This window comes from Pan paniscus, chromosome 5 (genome assembly GCF_029289425.2).
Source record: "Pan paniscus chromosome 5, NHGRI_mPanPan1-v2.0_pri, whole genome shotgun sequence".
NCBI classification, from domain to species: Eukaryota; Metazoa; Chordata; class Mammalia; order Primates; family Hominidae; genus Pan; species Pan paniscus.
The window spans coordinates 175192411-175206154 of record NC_073254.2 but is presented as its reverse complement, the minus strand read 5'-3'; the positions used below and the strand labels follow the sequence as shown (position 1 = coordinate 175206154).

The window sequence follows — 13744 nt, the reverse complement described above, 5'->3', positions numbered from 1 at the left end:
AATAAGAAAAACAAAAAAGAATGAAAGGGCCAAAATGTATAGTATTTAGATGCCACTAAGAGCAAAACAAATGTTAGCTCTCTCACAGCTACTATTCGAAGAAACAGTTTGAAAGATCTCAGCCCACTGCAACCTCTGTCTCCCCGGTTCAAGAGATTCTTGTGCCTCAGCCTCCTGAGAACCACTCATTCGTTGTTTTTTCTAGTGTTCCCATGTTAACTTTGTTCCATCCGTGTCCACCTGTCTGTCTCACACTCTCTTCCTCCTTCTCTCTGTCTATATATATGTATACACTCACTCTTTTAAACACACACACACACATGCTCTCTCTATATATAGGCATATGCATTTTCTTTCTTTTCTCTCTCTCTGTCCTTTTTTACGGAGGCAGGAGTCTCACTCTGTCTCCCAGACTGGTCTTGGGCTCCTGGGCTCAAGCAATCCTCCCATCCTCCCACCTCAGCCTCCTGAGCAGCTGGGTTTATGGGAGCGAGCCGCTGTGTTTGGTCGCATTTCCAATTAAACTCTTACGTTTACTTTCTTTAAAATTCCAGGAGCAACCTTTTTCTGACAAAACTGTAAGAAGAAACCTTCACTAGCCAGACTGTATTCCACAGTTTCAAATTAAGAGGCAACAGAGGCACGGTGTGCCACACAGACCTTCCCCATACGCCAGGCCATCGGGAAGAACGTCGCTTATAAATATCCGGCTGAGATGCTGACGCTCATCCACCTGCGCTGTAACTGCAAACCCTAGGAATGAAAACAAAAGGAAAAAGCAAGTCTCAGCCCACCACACTGAATTTCTCCAACCACATCGGCAGTATCTCCTTGAACATCTTTCATAAGTACAGTATGTTGAGAAAGTCGAAATTACAGCTATTTTGAAAGTATAAATATCTTGCAGGGGCAGAAAAAGAAAAATGGCAAACGAGAGGCTTAAGAAATATAAAAACATAACTTTTATTCCAAAGGTGAGACCATGCACCCACATGCATAACAGCATAATTCACAATAGCCAAGAGGTGGAAATAACCCAACTGTCTGTCAGTAGACGGATGGATAAGCAAAATGTGATCTATGCATACAGTGGAGTATCATTCAGTCTTAAAAAGGAAAAATATCTTGGCATATGCTACAATTTGGGTGAACTCTGAGGAGAATATGCTAAGTAAAATATGTCAGTCACAAATAGACAACACAGTATGATACTATTTACGTGAGTAGCTAGAGCAGTCAACTTCAGAGAGGTAGAAAGTATTAATAGAATGGTGGTTGCTAGGGGAATTCCGAGAGATACAAAGTATTAACAAACTGGTGGTTGCCAGGGGCTGGGGGAAGGACAGTATGAGGAATTGGTGTTAAATGGGTACAGAGTTCAGCTTTACAAGACGAAAAGATTTCTAGAGATAGATGATGGTAGCACAATATTGTGAATGTACTTAACATCACAAAACTGTACACCTAAAAGTGGTCAAGACGATAAATTTTATGTCATATGTCTATTACCACAATTAAAAATTTAGGCAAATTTAACAGCAAAAAATACTCTCACTGAAATACATGAAATTCAGTTCAATACAACAAATAATTGTTGAGAAACAACTATGTTTGGGGTTGAGCATTTTAAGAAGGTGAAAAAATGCTTGGATGAATACGGTGCTTGCCCTAAATACATAAGACTACATGCAAATCCTAGGCAGACCTTCCCTCTTCTGAATGCATGGCTCCTGACTTAGTGTCCCCCTCTGTGATGCCACAGTGAGGAGCACAGGTTTCCATGTCTTGGTCCCCTAATACGGAGAGTTCTTTGAGGACAGCAAGGATGTCCCGTTCCCCAGGTCTCTGCTGTGACCCCAGCAGAGCCTGGCAGATTATGGTCTCACCAGAGAGCATCTTCTGCTGGCAGAATATGGTCTCACCAGAGAGTATCTTTGCAATGTCTTCATTCATCCATTCCAGTACAAAGATGAACACAAATGGCAACCAGAAAAAGCACAGTGAAGGCCAAGAGGAGGAGAAAAAAGGCTAAGAGGGCTTCAAAGGAAAAACCAACATAACATGGGGTCCGGGCACAGTGGCCCACGCCTGTAATCCCAGCACTTTGGGAGGCTGAGGTGGGCGGATCACTTGAGTCCAGGAGTTCAAGAGCAGCCTGGCCAACATGGTGAAACCCCATCTCTACTAAAAATACAAAAATTAGCTGGGTGTGGTGGCAAGCAAGGCGCCTGTAATCCCAGCTACTTGGGAGGCTGAGGCAGGGAGAATTGCTTGAACCCAGGAGGCAGAGGTTGCAGTGAGCCGAGATCATGCCACTGCACTCCAGCCTGGGTGACAGAGCAAGACTATGTCTCAAAAAAAATAAAAAATAAAAAAATAACATGGGGGTCAGAAAAGATTATACAAATTTTTAAAAAACGAAGGCATCCTAAAAAGGACATTTTAACATATTATAAACTTTAATTTATTATTAGTTTGAATCATTTTAAGGAAAAAATCATGTATCAATATATTTAACAAGGTAAGAAATAGTGTTTCTATGGAGGTATTTACCAATCATTATCTAATCATTCAGTGTTTCTATGGAGGTATTTACCAATCATTATCTAATCAAGGAGAAATGTAGGAAATGATGCTATGAAGTGATTTCAGAAGTACTGACCCTTAACTGTTTTTTTGTTTTGTTTTGTTTTGAGACGGAGTTTCGCTCTTGTCGCCCAGGCTAGAGTACAGTGGCGCAATCTTGGCTTACGGCTCACTGCAACCTCTGCCTCCCAGGTTCAAGTGATTCTCCTGCCTCAGCCTCCCGAGTAGCTGGGATTACAGGCATGTACCACCATGCTTGGCTAATTTTGTATTTTTAGTAGAGAGGGGGTTTCTCCATGTTGGTCAGGCTGGTCTCGAACTCCCGACCTCAGGTGATCTGCCCGCCTTGGCCTCCCAAAGTGCTGGGATTACAGGCATGAGCCACGCCGCCCAGCTGACCCTTAACTGTTAAACTCAGGGAAGAAAGAAGGAAGTAAAGCTAAAGCAATCAGATACGGCTTCTTCAAGAAAGACCTTGCGTTAGTTCTTGAAGGACAGCAGGATTCATGTCACCAGAGAGGAGGGATGGGGGAAGAAAGAGGAAAGAAGGGGAGCATTCCAGGTGGGAAGAGAAAACTAAGAGCAAAGACACTAGAGATGAAAGCAACTGTCATATGAATCATGAGTTGATCTGCTCAGAGCAGCACCAGCATACAGTACATTGTGTTATTAATCTATATTTTCAAATTCCCATCAATTTTATATTCACTCCATTTAATTACTTTGGCATTTCCCTCTAATACTAATACCTATCTGTGTCACCTGCTAATATCAATAAATAGAAATGAAGGAAGAGAAAGGAAGTTCAGAAACTACTGTCATATATTCTGAAAATGTGAATGTAAGGGGAAAAAAAATTAAGTCCAAAGATACTGGGGCAAAGTAGGCAAAGACGAACAACAAAATTCCCTGAAAGGGGCATTCCTTACACTCACCAAAGTCACACACACTCCCAGTCTTCGTGAGCTGCACGTCATAAACATTTAGTGGAAAGACTTCTATTTCATCATAAACCTGCAAAAGGTGAAGACAACAAAATCAGAGGATCTCATGTTATGATACCTCAAAAAATTACTTTGACACTATTTTTCATAAAACAAGAAAGCTATTAAAATACCGTTTATATAGAGACTGTTTCCAAACTAGATGCCAAATTTAAACAGAATTTTCCCCAAAAATGACATTTTTCAAAATCAAAGGGCCATAGATGTGGTTCAGTTTCCCTTCCTGAAGCTAGTGCACACTTACCTGTTCTTGCATATATTCATATGGTGCAGGGATGCAATACTCAACATTGTCATCTACTAATTTTCGAAGCTGTAGGCCATAATGGCTGGGTTCCAACTGCCTCATCTATAAAGAAAAAGACAGTTATTCAGATTTTAAATGCTCTTTCTAAATCCATCATTGGTTAGCAGGCTCATTAAAAATCAAAGTAGAAATCTCTAAAAGAATACTGCATATAATTTGCTGAATTTAAACCTATATAAGAGCTCGAATTTAAATACTTGTATGCAGGCCAGGCGCAGCGGCTCACACCTGTAATCCCAGCACCTTGGGAGGCCAAGGCGGGTGGATCACTTGAGGTCAGGAGTTGGAGACCAGCCTAGGCAATACAGCAAAACATCGACTATAGTAAAAATACAAAAATTAGCCAGGTGTAGTGGCACATACCTATAATACTAGCTACTCGGGAGGCTGAGGCAGGAGAATCGATTGAACCCAGGAGGTGGAGGTTGCAGTGAGCTGAGGTAGCACCACTGCACTCCAGCCTGGGTGACACAGCAAGATTCCAACTCAAATAAATAAATAAATAAATAAATACTTATGTGCAAAAAAGTAAAGGAGGACAATTATTTTTAAGAAGGTTTTCTCTGAACAATATTGCTTATGATTAAAGGCAAGAGATGCATTTTTAAGAGATTATGGTAGAACATATCTGACAGTAAAATAAATCTTATCAGCTCAGCAAATGCCATCTCTTTAGTTAGGTTGAGCCTAACCTTGTTTCTCATTACTAAAGTACAGAAATTTGTAAAATGTTAACAAATCTACAGACTTAAGAATGTCATACTCCAAAAACTTTCAAAAGGAAAATGTGCACACACACTCATATTTTCTCTCGCATGCATATTTTCAACAGTGAGAAATTTATCTCAGGCCTATGCTCCAACTGGGTCAAATTGACCCACTACATCTTTTTTTTTTTTTTTTTTTTTGGTAATTTGAGACGGAGTCTTGCTCTGTTGCCCAGGCTGGGGTGCAGTGGAGCCATCTCGGCTCACGGCAAGCTCCACCTCCCAGGTTGACGCCATTCTCCTGCCTCTGCCTCCCGAGTAGCTGGGACTACAGGCGCCCGCCACCACACCCAGCTAATTTTTTGTATTTTTAGTAGAGACGGGGTTTCACCGTGTTAGCCAGGATGGTCTCGATCTCCTGACCTCCTCGGCCTCCCAAAGTGCTGGGATTACAGGCGTGAGCCACTGCTCCCAGCTGACCCACTACTTCTGATACCCTTTATTACTCAGAAAATTATCAGTTTAATGGAGGATATCATTGGTATAGAACATTGTTGGTTTTCTGAATAAAAACATTACATATGGGAGCAAAAGGAAATTAAGTTCATAAGGATATAAACTACATATAAATGTAGAGAATCCTAATGTTTCAAGTCACAGTGAAAAAGGGGGACTAAAATTAAACATTTTTCACATTTATTAAGTGCACATGATTAAGTGTTGCCAAACTCTATATGCCTTTTTCACCATTTCAACGTATTTGATTGTATTTTCTCTGGAAACTTAAAACTATTTAAGCTCTACTGCACCACCTGGTGGTCTAAAAGCTTCTGATCTGATGCTGCTGAACATATTCTCTCTCAGAGGGCTCTCTTTAAGACTTACCATAAACTCCCTTCTCAGATCAGGAATGAAACCCAGTTTGAAAAATGAATAAAACATCATCTTATATTAATCTCCATAAAGCAACTGTGAATATATCAAGTTTCGTGTTTAATCTGGAGAAATCCGATAAAACTATTTAGGATTAAATTAAATTACCTCAAAGTTTATGCCGCCTTCTTATAACATACCATCTCTAAGTAACTTAAATAGCAACGGATTTCATAATTATTCTAGATATCAAAGTATACATAGAATTTCAGTAGATTAGCTCAGGTTCTTCATGGAAGTGTGGGATCATGACCTAATAACTCATTCTTCTAAAGAGATCAAGGAATAGAATGCAAATTAATGAATATGCTAATAAATATATTAACTAATAAATATGCTAATATGTTCCCTGGCATGGAAACTGGGCCCTTGAATATCACACGAATTTAGAAGGCATAAGATTGTAACATTAATGATTATTTCTATTCAGAAGTATATTTCTGCAGCAAAATCCGTTACCTTGCATGCCAAAGTCAAAATATCTTCTACTCTGTGCTCTGGCTTGATCCCTACAGTAACTCCGTGATTGTCCTGAAAGTGGACATAAGTCTGGATTTCCCATGCATTGTCTCGGGGAACACTGTCTACTGTTGAACCATATATATGCAGAAGTTCATCGACCTGTTTGTAGATGCCAAAAGAAAATGCAGACAAATTTGATTAACAAATGAAGGAAACCACCGGCCAAACGTCCTGTTCATTTACGGAGTATTTAGAGTAAACGCTCACACGCTTCACATCACTGGCTTCTCACAGCCCTATGAGGCCGACAATGTTTCCTCATTCATTTTATCAGATGAAACTGCAGCCATGGGAAGCGGAGTGAAAGTTAGTGACTGCCTGTCCTGTGTTCTTTCCACTATGTCAATTGGCCGCTTATGCCAAGTTAGAACACCACAATCCGGCTGGGAACGGCGGCTCATGCCTGTAATCCCAGCACTTTGGGAGGCCAAGGCGGGTGGATCACCTGAGGTCAGGAGTTCGAGACCACCCTGGCCAACATGGTGAAACAGCGTCTCTACTAAAAATACAAAAATTAGCCAGGTGTGGTGACGTGCGCCTGTAGTCCCAGCTACTTGGGAAGCTGAGGCAGGAGAATCGCTTGAACCTGGGAGGCAGAGGTTGCAGTGAGCCAAGATCATGCCACTGCACTCCAGCCTGGGCAACAGAGTAAGAGTCTGTCTCAAAAAATAAAAAAAGAACACCGCAATCCATGTAAGGGCTGCTGAGTATCCACGCTTACTGCTCTGGGATCATGGTTGAGAAGGGCCACTGTGAAGCCTGCATCTCAGCCATAATCCCTCTCCGATCTCCCACTGAATTCCAGACACACCTTGTCCATGGTCACTGACATCTGCCTGCCATCCTGACTCTGAACTGCACTTAATCCAAGCACAAGCTTTCTCTTCTAAGACTATCTGTGTTTTTGTCTTTGTTTCTTCTTTTTAATTTTAGCCTGACTCATCACTGACAGAAATCTATTTGTTCCTTAAAATTAACCCATAGTCCTGTGAAATCTTTTCTCTATCCTTCAGCTATCTCACACATAGACACTGTTGGAAAATCATCTCAAAGAATACCACCTTCAGGAAGCCTTTCCCAAAAAAGTTTAGTGTGCCAACTACATCATCACAACAATTGCTGACTTCATGCTAATATGTCCTTTTGTAATTCATAACAAAAATAGCATACATTTCTTAAGCAATGTAGACATGTTTCTCTCTGGGTAGGTTCTTATATTCACATAGCAGTAAAGAAAAGATTTGGGGCTTCGAAATCAAAAGTCACAGACTCTACCAGCAAAGTGTGGCCCAGGACAAGATTTACCTTGCTACGTACGATTCAGCTCCTGTTTTGTAAAAGAGGATATTATTAATATAATTCATATTGAAAAAATTACTTGTTACTTAAGTTTTGTGAGCAAAAGAGGTCACTTATGTGAAACACCTTACATACCAGAAAATGTCACCTGTAGATTCAATACTATCACATTATTATATATCATTCATCATACTTTAAAGTTATCACTAATGGGTGATTTTACTTTGAATTCCATGCATTTTTAAATACAAAGTAAAAGATCCTCCTATGCAGGATTTAAAAACTAGAAGAGACATCGTAAAGAAATTTAAAAGAAGCAAGCAAGGGAAAAATCCGTCTCTCTGTGCCATCTTTTTGAAAACATGGTGCTCAATTTTGAAGTGACATTTCTGGATTTGTCTTGGATCTGTCGCTTTCAGTACATTTTTCTGGAAGGATGATCACAGCCAGAACGCACATCCCCACACGTGCCAATGCCAAAGGAAAAGACAGGACCAGATGCAAGGAGCCAGGGATGCCAGGAACCAGCCCGGACACTCTCTGCTAAAGGCTCTTGTCTTACACAGGCACATTTTTTTCTCTGGTTCATTCTCTCGGGTACTTTTCATCTGGGCAGTGATTTCAACCCTGTGCTTAGCAACAAACAGATGCTGCCTTAAAGGTGCAGGCCCCAGCTCTGAAACCAGGCTTGGTGAGAAGCAAACTAAAACCCAGCAGAGGTCACTGTGGAGTAAGAAACTTCACAAAGAACAAGGCCCGGAGGAAGTCACAGGCTCCCACTGAGGGTGGCAGAGCAATTTACTGCTGCACTTTTGGAGATGAGGAAGAACATAATTATGGATAAACAGGTGTGGGAGGAACATGAGCAGTACAAATTAACACTGTGCCTTCACACCCTCTTGTTCTCACCGTTACTGACAATCAGAGAAAGACTGTATCACTTGGTCAGGCGCCATGGCTCACGTCTGTAATTCCAGCACTTTGGGAGGCCGAGGCCAGTGGATCACCTAAGGTCATGAGTTCAAGACCAGCCTGGCCAACATGGTAAAACCCTATCTCTACTAAAAATAAAAATTATCCAGGCATGGTGGCACGTGTCTGTAGCCCCAGCTACTCAGGAGGCTGAGGCAGGAGAATAGCTTGAACCTGGGAGGCAGAGGTTGCAGTGAGCCAAGATCGTGCCACTGCACTCCAGCCTGGGCGACAGAGGGAGGCTCCATCTCAAAAAAAAAAAAAAAGACTGCATCTCGTGAGACCAAATGAAACAAGCTCCTGATGTGCCATCAGTTCACTCACCACTCACAACCAGCCCTCTCAGGAAGGCACCATCATCACTTCCTATGGAACAGACAAGAAAAATATGGCTCAGGAAATTCTAGAAACTTGCCCAAGTTTACACAACTAGTGCCTATGGTACTCCGGGGATCTGAAGGGTGGAAGTCTGGGTTGAGCTCGTTCACACCACCACTATACTACACAGAATGCCCGCCTGGCAGTTAACTCCCTTTATATAAAATGGGTGCGACCCAAATCTCCTGATTACTTTCCATTATTCTAAGCCACACACCATGTTCCCATTGAACAGAATGGCTCAGGGAACATTCCCCAGAAGGGAGTGGCATGCTCCTGCTCCACACCGGTGCTCACTTCCATCTCCTCTCTCTGCTGTACCGTCCTTACAAGTAGAGTCAGTGCTGAAACCATATATACCCTCCAACCTGGTTTAAAATGCCCCTCTCTTATGAATTCTCTCCTATCTCTCCTTTCTCTGCCCTCAAGTCCTCTCACTTAGATGAGTTTACTCTCCTATGTCCCTGGTACAGCATTTGGCAAAGCCCAGCTCACAGGGGAGTCACTTCTAAGTCCCGCACCAGGAGAAGATGAATACCAGCAGAGGCTTTGTCTTCTGCATCCTCATTCTCCCTCAGCCATTAACACAGTGCGTCCCACACCCAGGACACACCCAAAACTTGAGTGCTGAGCTGGATACAACTAGAAATTCACAGTCATATTACAGGCAGAAAGGTAAACGCTGTCCGTTTTCAGTATCTTACTCAAATCTGTTGACATAGTGTCAAGTTCTTAATGCTCTCTGGAAGCTTCGAGAAGAAAAACTAACAGATTATTGAAGGAGAATAAGTTCTGGACAAGAGAAAAGTGTGCAGATAGATGGAAGGATGGAAGGACAAAAGAAATAATCCTATTAAAATCCATTAAACAAGGTGCTGTGCTACAACTGCTCTGAGCAATGGTTTTCTGAGTCTACACTGTTGACCCAAGATCTAGTGAACCATAGAAGAGAAGACGCCTATCAAAGCCAAGGCCATCAAAGAGTAAGACCCTCTCAAGAGAGCCCCTCAATGAAAAGTTAAATGTAATTTTTGGTGTGTGTTAGGCAGACAGACAGACAGACAGACAGACAGACACACACACAGACACACACCCCTCACAAATGTATACAGTTCAAGAAAAGTAAAACCTGGTTATTCAAAGGAAGCACCAAGAATTTAAAATTAATTTATTAAAACTAGAAAAAGAAAAAGCTACTTGGTGCTTACAGATCTCTTAGGTTGTTGTAAGCTTTGCCCATTTGGAGGGAAAGTTGGATTAATTCTCTGAAGGAAGGTCAATGCTATCCAAGTTGAAAATACACATGCTTTAGTTTCAGGAAGCCAGATGAAATATTCTCCAATATTCTTTTCATAAAAAGAAGAGAGAATCCTAAAAATAAGCATTAAAAATGGAGCCATCTGGAAAACTCTTTTTCCAGGTTACCCATGTCAAAGATGCTGCTATGTTAAATTAACCTTTTTAACCACCCAGAATTCCACGGTTGGCTACCTTTGCCAGGACTGTTACGCACCTACCACGCCTCCTACTCTACTTCCTCCCCTCAAAGAAAAAAAAAAAAATATATATATATATATATATATATATATATATGTTTCCAACTAGCCTCTTCAAGGTTTCCTGGTCCTGAGAATGCAAATGGAGACAGAAAAAATACAATAATAGCAAGGCAATCCAGGTCAAATCTCAGCCTTGTTAGGGGCTGTTATCTAGTGCCTCTGCACTTCTGTTCCTTCACCTTCAAAAGAGGTTAAAAACGCCAGCCTCGTGGGCTGGTTAGGAGACTGATGGGAGGAATTGCATTTGAAAGACATAAATTGTAAAGATTTTTTTGGAAGCTGAGGCTGGATCAGGGCATTATACTGTACTGGGAGTAGCTACTGCATTTCAGCGATGGCCACTATAAAGAACTTCCTGAGAATCACCCTTTGTTCCAAAGCCCTGGGCCACTGTTCTGGCCACTGCTGCTCAGATCACCTTGCAGTCAGCTCCAACTGGTCATCACGACACGGGAACATCACTGGGCTGCAGCCACAGTCACTCCAGACTGACTAGTGAACGTCTGCAAATCACTTTAGCTCTCCTTGGAGGGCATTCCACAGAAGTATTTTTTATTATTATTATTACATCAATGGTCCTGAAACCACATGTCAAATTACTTATGCTCAGTATGCAGCAAGGAGAAAAAATGGAAACTCCGTGTGTTCTCACAGCAGATGCTTTTGGATCAAATGGCTCGTAATTACTACTTGGATCACTGAAGGGAAGTGAGTAGCAAAATCACAATCTGGCTGTCACAAATGGGCCCACACCACCACAGTGGCTGATAAAAGGAAAGTCTATTTGCAAGGGAGATGAGGAGAAAACACAAAAGGGAGTTGCACGCTCCCAGTTTTCTTAACAACAGTAAAATGTCATAGAAGAGAAAGTGTTTATTTCCTTCTTGGACTGAGGCCCACACATTGGTTGATATGAAAGAAAAACAAAGATGGATCTAGCTAGCTCGCTAGCTGTATGCATATATATATGCTATGTAGGGTTGTGTATTAATATTCTCTCTAAACAGATTACCATACTGTGGTGAAGAGTAAGCTGTTTCATTCATATTTTCCATTTAAGAAAACAATATTAGGGGGGTTTGTTTTGGTTTTGGGGTTTTTTGGGTTTTTTTAGTTTTTTTTCAGTTTACAGCTCATGACTAAGATGACAATACTGCATTCACTCACTGCCACAGAAACTTGGAATACCCCAAGCCAATTTTCCAGAAGAAGGGGCCAAGGCCCAGGGGCTGTCACAATTTCTGCAATGAAGCTTCCGGGGTTGCCGCCATCTGAGCCTTAGTGGGGACTTTGTTGTCACAATCTCCATGACAAACACCTCCCTTCAAAGGCCGTGTAAGACTCACTATTACTCATCCAGACGTTCGCTATGAAAAGCTTTCATTTTTGGCAAGCCAAAGTGTCCTCTAAAAAAATATTCAAGTAAGACTGGCTTTATTCCAGACTTAACAGATTTTGAATTAGGGTGACTCACTGTTGGGCTGTTATATGATGCATCAATTAGAGTGAAATAGTTTAAAATGCACACGGCCCCTCCCTCACAACAGCCTTTCTGTGTTATAGAAATGGGCGTAATGTACTTATTGTATAAAAATAGGTTTGTGCAGGTTACAAGTATTCTCCAAGAATGATTAGCAGATGAAAAGTAGCAAAATGAAATATTAATTATTTAGCCAGCTCAGGCAGAATTTTAAGTCCCAGAGATATAAAAAAAAAATTACACCCTTAGTTCTATCTGCCATTCTATCTGAATCTAGTTATCTGGGTATGATAGCACAGAAATTACAGAGGCTGCATTAAAATAGTCCTATAAATGAAAGGAATTTCTTCAGTATCCCTACATCACAAGTAATGCTTAGCTAAAATAAATAGGAGTAAAACAAATGCAGAAATCATAGTTTCTTCTCACTCCTTAGAGCATCGATGGGACCTGTTTATTTGAGCCCATCTTAAGCACTAAGCTTAAATTCTCACTGTAAGTGGCTACATGAGCAAAATTTATTTTCAAAGTCCAACATAAACTCTGTTAATAGGAAGTGTACTGATGCTATAGTTTCATAACTTTCTTTTTTCAGGGATGGGGTCTTACTCTGCCACCCAGGTCAGAGTGCAGTGGTGCGATCTTGGCTCACTGCAATCTCTGCCTCCCAGGCTCAAGCAATCCTCCCACCTCAGCCTCCGAGGAGCAAGCCACTACACTCGGATAATTTTTTGCATTTTTGATAGAGACAGGGTTTCACCATGTTGCCCAGGCTAGTCTCAAATGATCCACCTGACTCAGCCTCCCAAAATTCTGGGATTACAGGCACGAGCCACCATGCCAGGCCTCTTAACTTTCAAAGTAAGAATTTTACATTGTTATATAATGCTGGAAGAGATAGGACCCTAAAATTATGGGCCTTTATTACAAATCAGTCATCCTCAGCCATTAAATGACTACATCTAATAGAAATAATTAATCATCAAACTTAATAAGCGAGTACTATATCCTTCGCAGTGTGCTACAGATTGAGAATATACAGATAATCATAGGGCATATATAAACTATATCGATTACAAGCTTTCCTGGGAGCCATGACATACGCACTTGACAGAGTGGCTAACAGTAAGAGATGGTAAGTGCAGAGTAAGAACTGGCTGGGTGCAGTGGCTCACGCCTGTAATCTCGGCACTTTGGGAGACTGAGGTGGGTGGATCGCGACGTCAGGAGTTCAAGATCAGCCTGGCCAACATAGTGAAACCCCATCTCTACTAAAAATACAAAAATTAGCCAGCCTTGGTGGCAGGTGCCTGTAATCCCAGCTACTCAGGAGGCTGAGGCAGGAGAACTGCTTCAACCTGGGAGGCGGAGGTTGCAGTGAGCCAAGATCACGCCACTGCACTCCAGCCTGGGCAACAGAGTAAGACTCCATCTGAAAAAAAAAAATTATTTGGTGGAGGAGAAATTAAATAACACAGCTTCATGGGGATGTTGTGGGTTTGAAAAAGGCACTAGGAAGAGACATAGGCACATCTGGGATTTCATGCTCTAGGATTTCATTCAGAAATCATTCTGAGGATTTGTTTGGTCAGAAGCAATTCTAGGGATGAGGAGACATTACTCAGGCTCCCCTTGACGGCGCCTGGAGAGACACAGCATAGAATGTACTGTCTATGTGAAGATCCCTGACAACCCTGAGAGGAAATGCAATTTTGTATTCACTGAACTCTCAAACGAAGGTAAGTACTGCTGAGGAATAGAGATGTATAAATCAAAGATATTATTATGACTTCAGTCTAGTCATGTCACTAATTTTAAAATGGAGTTAACATGAGGTTAGACACCTACAAAATGCTTGGCATTCAAGACTATCTCTTTAGAGAATACCTACTGGGACCATTTTAATTATAAATCTATTTTCAAGGAGTTCATGTAAAGATTCTGAACCAGCATTCCTCGCTTAAGTTAGCATTTGTGGCCGGGTGCGGTGGCTCACC

The 13744-nt window shown here is 41.5% G+C and overlaps 1 protein-coding gene across 8 annotated transcripts in view; it reads right to left on the bottom strand.

Annotated features, from left to right (window-relative positions):
* TIAM2 (TIAM Rac1 associated GEF 2) overlaps positions 1–13744 on the bottom strand; it is a 264916-nt gene that overhangs the window by 74933 nt on the left and 176239 nt on the right. For all 8 annotated transcript variants that reach the window (XM_008974986.4, XM_055114256.2, XM_063605529.1 and 5 more), the window contains 4 exons: positions 5997–6158; positions 3835–3939; positions 3522–3600; positions 661–753 (listed from right to left, as the gene is read on the bottom strand). In XM_008974986.4, the coding sequence (XP_008973234.4) occupies positions 661–753; positions 3522–3600; positions 3835–3939; positions 5997–6158 (439 nt within the window). The remainder of the gene's footprint in view (positions 1–660; positions 754–3521; positions 3601–3834; positions 3940–5996; positions 6159–13744) is intronic.